The sequence below is a fragment of the Camelina sativa genome, chromosome 15 (genome assembly GCF_000633955.1).
Source record: "Camelina sativa cultivar DH55 chromosome 15, Cs, whole genome shotgun sequence".
Taxonomy (NCBI): Eukaryota; Viridiplantae; Streptophyta; class Magnoliopsida; order Brassicales; family Brassicaceae; genus Camelina; species Camelina sativa.
The window spans coordinates 29312943-29319830 of NC_025699.1; the positions used below are offsets into that span (position 1 = coordinate 29312943).

At 37.6% G+C, this 6888-nt stretch overlaps 2 protein-coding genes and 1 pseudogene across 2 annotated transcripts; 1 reads left to right on the forward strand and 2 right to left on the reverse strand.

The window, feature by feature from the left end:
- LOC104747844 lies at nt 1538-3880 on the reverse strand (annotated as a pseudogene).
- LOC104747847 lies at nt 4510-5745 on the reverse strand. Its single transcript, XM_010469555.2, has 4 exons — nt 5592-5745; nt 5266-5506; nt 4656-4965; nt 4510-4571 (listed from the first exon to the last, which is right to left on the reverse strand). The coding sequence occupies exons 1-3, from the start codon at nt 5682-5684 to the stop codon at nt 4952-4954; spliced, it is 348 nt and encodes a 115-aa protein (XP_010467857.1). The 5' UTR covers nt 5685-5745; the 3' UTR covers nt 4510-4571; nt 4656-4951.
- LOC104747846 (UDP-glycosyltransferase 71B6-like) lies at nt 6291-6888 on the forward strand (the record flags this gene model as incomplete). The annotated part of the gene is given in 1 exon segment (XM_010469552.2): nt 6291-6888. A coding segment is annotated over 1 exon segment (568 nt), but the record flags the coding sequence as incomplete, so codon positions are not given.

Sequence of the window (6888 nt, forward strand, 5' to 3'; positions counted from 1 at the left end):
TAGATCTAAACACGTTTGCTGTTCTTCCGATCTATGGTGTTCATGTAATAACGTTTGTAGCAGATTCATCAATCGTATTCTGTTTGTCGGCCGGAGCAAACGTCTTTTTCCTACTCTGTTTCGTTAATCTTTCCTCTGGGTTCATCCATGGAAGAGCTAGATATCGTTTCGGAAATCTATATAACTCACTTTTTATAGGTTTTAATTTAGAAATCAGATGTTGAGATGAAAATCTATAATAGTTGAGTAAAAACCCCACAAGTGAAACCAAAAAAATAGACATAAGTCGTGAAAAAAATAAAGTGAGGCAGGGAAAATTAGGGTTTTCAGTCGTATGATAGAGGTAGAAGACGAGAATATTCTGGTAATTTCGTGTTCATTAAACCTAAAATCGAGCGTGTACGTACATATAAACGTGTACGTACATATGAACGCATACGTACCTAACGTTCTTGAGATTAGTGTACGTACATAACATTCTTTTGCTTAGTGTAGTCCATAAATCCGTTTTAATGAACGATATTATTGTAATTTTGTAGTCATCTTCAACATATCTTCTTCTGCAACCCTAACTAATATTGTCGTTGTTGTTCACGGGAAATGGAACAAGTGAAAGATGTTACTAGAACAAGTAAGAGATGTTACTAGAACAACCTATGTAATTCGTAATTGTTTATTTATTTATTATATTTCCAAGAGCTAATGAATAATAACCACACAAAATTACATTTTAACTATAGAGGGTAATATTTAGATAAATCACCTTGAGCATAAAGTATATGGATGATAGAGACTATATAATCAAATGCAATTGAAAGTTCAAAACAGGTTTAATTCCTCGGATGAAGTCCTTGAGTTCGAATTGATATTAATAAACTTGCCATCTTTTGTGGTCGTTATGTCTACACAGCAACTGGAATCCTTTTCGGTAAACACTACGGTATCAACCCTCCCATCTGATTCAACATTTGTAACAACAACCCTGCAAAAACATGTCACAGTTGAACAAACAACCCCAAGTTTCATAAAGACAAAAATCTATCAATCTACTACTAGTATAATTTAATGTATTTGCCTGTGAGGTCTTTGGTTTTCATCTGCAACAGTATAAAACAAGGTGACTCCATTTAAAGCCCATGCCAAGCTAACAACTCCATCAACTTCCAACCTCGGAACTAAAAGACCGTTCTCAAATCCTTAATTTGGAGAAGGAAACGTTCAGCTCCTTTATGAGTTACATGGTTTTCGGAGATAGGTACTGAACCGAACTAGAGAAGATTGACAGCATAGATGATTTGTACCATTAGAGAATTCACTAAAACAGTCTCTGGATCAAACCCATGCTCCCGAATTATTACGTATGGTTCCTTTAACCAAACTTATGCATCTAATCACATGTCTAAAGCTGCATTGATTAAGCTATAAGACATCATAGTCTTGGTATTAAGCTATCTTTACTTCCTCCAATGTGCTTAACCCATTACTTACTAACAATTTAAATTAATGGTTCACGAGATCTGTCGTGTGTCGTTCTCGGTTCATAAAAATGGTGTGCAGATTACAATATGAGAAATATGAATTGTTTGTTCCTTACAGTTGTAGAGTTAGAAACCTAACTTCAACATAAAACCACCCCAATACTAAAACTCCGGGAGATCAACAAACTAAAAACACACACACAATATTTTTGAGTTCCTACAAACTGGGGAAAAAAGGACAAAAATACAGTAAAAAGGTAATGAATTGATACACTCAAAAGAGAGAGAGACTCGTGAAGCATTTTAGGAGCGAGGAGAAGGAGAAGAAGAAGATGATAGAAGGTTTTGAACAGCATCCATGCTAGGCATAGCTGGAATCGCTCCTCTCTCTGTTACTGTAATGGCTCCACAAGCGTTTGCGAATAGAAGTGCCTCTCTTAGTTTCTTCTCATCCTGCAAATTCACAATGAGTCAGATTCAGTCTAGTTTATAAACCACAGAAGGTTAAAATGATAGAGATAGAGTAAGTAAAAGTACCTTGAGAAGAGTGAGATCAGAAGCTAAGATGTACAACAGACCGCTCACGAATGCATCTCCTGCACCGGTTGTATCAACAGGCTTCACTTTTACTCCACCAACTCTACCTTTAAACTCCTGCAAGAAAATATACAGCTACAAGAATAAGTAATCTAATATCGATTTGATACTGAAGAAGGAGTTTATTCTAAAAGAGAAGCAAACCTGAGTGTAGTATCTACAGCCCTTAGGTCCTTTTGAAACAACGAGAAGCTTGAGATTGGGATGAAAGAGCTTTTGCAACACCACATCATCATCATAAGGATCATCTCCACAAGTCAAGAATGTGATCTCGTCCTCACTGATCTGAGAAACTCTCAGACAAAACTTGTGTCAGTTCAAGTACTACTAGGGATGATGATCTGATCTTCTACCTTAACTTGGAGTAAAAAAGATCATATATACCTTTATCACATCTGCTAAGTTCCAAATACTCATGATCTCTTTCCTTGCAGCATCTTCTGATGGCCACAACGACAATCTCAAATTCGGGTCATAAGACTAGAGACTCCCTGAAGCTTTAGCGATTTTCATAGCTGCAAGCTGAGTCGAACGGCAAGGCTCCTCAATCAAAAACATTAACTGGTGAAACTGGTGAAACTAACTGGTGACACAAGCACACTTGCCAGCTACAATCTATATGCAGAAGCAACAAAAAGGCAATAAATGGTTGTTAAAAAAACCTGTTTTTTCTGCAAATCTTGATTCAGTTGCTTAAGACTTTCAATCTCGGCTTCCAGTTCCAAGGTATAAGCCTGAGGTTAACCGGAATAACAAATCAATATGAATGTTCTTGAAAAGAAAACGGTAGTGCCAGTTTAGTTAAATGAACTCTTTACCTGTTTTCGAGCTCTTGATCTAGCAGCTGATTCACGATTCTTGATCATTCTCTTTTGCCTTCTCTCAACAACCTTCTCCAGGCCCGTATTGCTTCTTCTTCCTCGTCTGATATGGGTGCTGCTGCTGCTGATGTGGTTTCTGCTGCTGTTGCATTTTTCCACCCACTTTGAGGCCTGAACCAGGTGCTTGATTGAAGATCATAATATCATGGTTGCCGTTGAAAGATATTCTGTTTTGATTCGGCTGACCAAATCCAAACCCCAAACCAGCAGCACCACTGTTAGCATAAAACCCACTACCGTTTTCGTTCTGTTGAGTAGAGTTAGTATCATAAGAGCAAGTAAACACCAAAAAAGAGAGAAGCTTTCATATAAGTGTGTAAACTTTAGATACTTTTAGCCAGGAGCAATAAAAAGATCACAAAAATTCGATCCAGAGAGTAAAAACTGGATCCTTGGTTTCAGAGAAATCCAAAACAAAAACAAGACTGAACCAAAATCAATAGTTTTGACCATTTCTTGAAAGATTTTGAAAGAGGGGAATATTTGAAACTTAATTGATCTCAGACTATAAATAAGGAGGGGAATATTATAACATCAGGGAGCTTACCGTATGCAGTGTACCTCTCAGCCTCAGTTTTAACCAATCCAACAAACACATTGTTGGTTTTAAGGTCAGGGAAGAGAAGCTTGGCGACATCACTACTAGTTGTTTCTACGAACTGGATTTCATTGTCTAATGACGCAGCTTTTACAAACTCAAAGCTCCCATAATCAATTGATCGTGAATCTTGACCAAAAGCATCGTACTTGAGTGACCAACGTGAAAGATCAGGCTTGTCTTTTAACACCTAATAACAGAGAACAACAACACTAAACCAAGTTATAATCTAAAAAGCAAGCAAGAACCTGAAATCTCAAGATCAAAATTTTTACCTCTACGGATGAAATAAAAGGCATCCATTTAGGAAAAGATTCACNTGAAGAAGGAGTTTATTCTAAAAGAGAAGCAAACCTGAGTGTAGTATCTACAGCCCTTAGGTCCTTTTGAAACAACGAGAAGCTTGAGATTGGGATGAAAGAGCTTTTGCAACACCACATCATCATCATAAGGATCATCTCCACAAGTCAAGAATGTGATCTCGTCCTCNGCTATTCACACGCCTTAAAAGCTAAAACCAACAAAATTTATGAGATTGTGGGTTTTGTTATAAATCTTGTATATTATACCTCTGTTTTTGAGATTGTGGTTTACTGATCTAGAACAAAAAAAAACAGAACATGGTGTGCTGTCAGATATTTCATCTTTTATGCTNGATCATATATACCTTTATCACATCTGCTAAGTTCCAAATACTCATGATCTCTTTCCTTGCAGCATCTTCTGATGGCCACAACGACAATCTCAAATTCGGGTCATAAGACTAGAGACTCCCTGAAGCTTTAGCGATTTTCATAGCTGCAAGCTGAGTCGAACGGCAAGGCTCCTCAATCAAAAACATTAACTGGTGAAACTGGTGAAACTAACTGGTGACACAAGCACACTTGCCAGCTACAATCTATATGCAGAAGCAACAAAAAGGCAATAAATGGTTGTTAAAAAAACCTGTTTTTTCTGCAAATCTTGATTCAGTTGCTTAAGACTTTCAATCTCGGCTTCCAGTTCCAAGGTATAAGCCTGAGGTTAACCGGAATAACAAATCAATATGAATGTTCTTGAAAAGAAAACGGTAGTGCCAGTTTAGTTAAATGAACTCTTTACCTGTTTTCGAGCTCTTGATCTAGCAGCTGATTCACGATTCTTGATCATTCTCTTTTGCCTTCTCTCAACAACCTTCTCCAGGCCCGTATTGCTTCTTCTTCCTCGTCTGATATGGGTGCTGCTGCTGCTGATGTGGTTTCTGCTGCTGTTGCATTTTTCCACCCACTTTGAGGCCTGAACCAGGTGCTTGATTGAAGATCATAATATCATGGTTGCCGTTGAAAGATATTCTGTTTTGATTCGGCTGACCAAATCCAAACCCCAAACCAGCAGCACCACTGTTAGCATAAAACCCACTACCGTTTTCGTTCTGTTGAGTAGAGTTAGTATCATAAGAGCAAGTAAACACCAAAAAAGAGAGAAGCTTTCATATAAGTGTGTAAACTTTAGATACTTTTAGCCAGGAGCAATAAAAAGATCACAAAAATTCGATCCAGAGAGTAAAAACTGGATCCTTGGTTTCAGAGAAATCCAAAACAAAAACAAGACTGAACCAAAATCAATAGTTTTGACCATTTCTTGAAAGATTTTGAAAGAGGGGAATATTTGAAACTTAATTGATCTCAGACTATAAATAAGGAGGGGAATATTATAACATCAGGGAGCTTACCGTATGCAGTGTACCTCTCAGCCTCAGTTTTAACCAATCCAACAAACACATTGTTGGTTTTAAGGTCAGGGAAGAGAAGCTTGGCGACATCACTACTAGTTGTTTCTACGAACTGGATTTCATTGTCTAATGACGCAGCTTTTACAAACTCAAAGCTCCCATAATCAATTGATCGTGAATCTTGACCAAAAGCATCGTACTTGAGTGACCAACGTGAAAGATCAGGCTTGTCTTTTAACACCTAATAACAGAGAACAACAACACTAAACCAAGTTATAATCTAAAAAGCAAGCAAGAACCTGAAATCTCAAGATCAAAATTTTTACCTCTACGGATGAAATAAAAGGCATCCATTTAGGAAAAGATTCACGATCCAAGTAGAAATTATACGCTACGGATACTGGAACATCTACTTCCATCTTCACTCTGTTTCACATAAAATTCAAACCCGCCCCCAAAAACAAAGATTGATATCAGATTCAATTCCAATTTCAAAACAGAGAAAGAGAGAATAAAAAAGAAACTTCCCTTTCTGATTCCAATTGATTCAAATGATTGAGCCAACCTTCAAGCTTCTGATTCCAAATTCATCAATGGTTTCGTTGATTCAATCGCAACCGAGAGAGAGAGAGAGGAAAAAAGAAAAAAAATCGAGCAGGAAATGTTTTTTTTTTATCTTTTGTTTTATTTGTTCGACCAATAGAATAGCGACACGCTCCTTAGACCAAGATTCAGTCTCTTATATAAGGGGAGATCTTACCATTTTTCTTCATTTCTGATTTATTTTTTTTCACCAAAAGACTAAGATCTTCTCTATGAACCCCCCTATAAACAAGGTCTTACTTTTGAAAAATATATGTATGTACAAGTGAACAAGTCAAGCATTACTTGATTTTATTTTTCTTATCTGTTTTTTAAGTTATCTTCCTCTACAACTCAAAAAAACAGCACCACCAAATATAATGAAAAACAGATAGAGAGGATTTTTAAAAGATGAAAATCGAGCTGGTGTTCATTCCTTCTCCGACGATGAGTCATCTCATGGCGACGTGGAGATGGCCAAGCAACTAGTTGATCAAAACGACCACCTCTCTATCACCGTGGTAATCATATCTTTCAATTCCAAAAGCACATCGATGATCACCTCGCTCACCCTCGCATCTAACAAACAAATCCGCTACGAAATAATCTATGGAGGAGATCAACAACCAACCGAGTTGAAGGCGACTGATTCTCACATCCAAAGTCTAAAACCACATGTGAGAGACGCCGTTTCGAAACTCGTAGATCCCACTCGACCAGACTCACCACGTCTAGCTGGATTCGTCGTTGATATGTACTGCACTTCGATGATCGATGTCGCTAACAAATTCGGTGTCCCGACTTACTTGTTTTACACTTCCAACGCTGGATTTCTTGGACTCTTGCTTCACATTCAGTTCATGTACGACGCAGATGATACCTATGACATGAGCGAGTTGGAAGACTCAGACGCAGAATTAGTGGTTCTGAGTTTGACTTGTCCTTATCCGTTGAAATGTCTTCCTTACATTTTCAAATCAAAAGAGTGGCTCTCCTTTTTTGTAACTCAAGCGAGAAGATTCAGAGAGACTAAGGGCATTT

Bases quoted from the DNA above. Each gene is read 5' to 3' on its own strand.
- LOC104747847 (XM_010469555.2), bottom strand. From the start codon at position 5,684: ATGGAAGTAGATGTTCCAGTATCCGTAGCGTATAATTTCTACTTGGAT. The intron at 5,507-5,591 runs GTAAAAATTTTG...CTCTGTTATTAG, and splicing joins CTTTTATTTCATCCGTAGAG to GTGTTAAAAGACAAGCCTGA.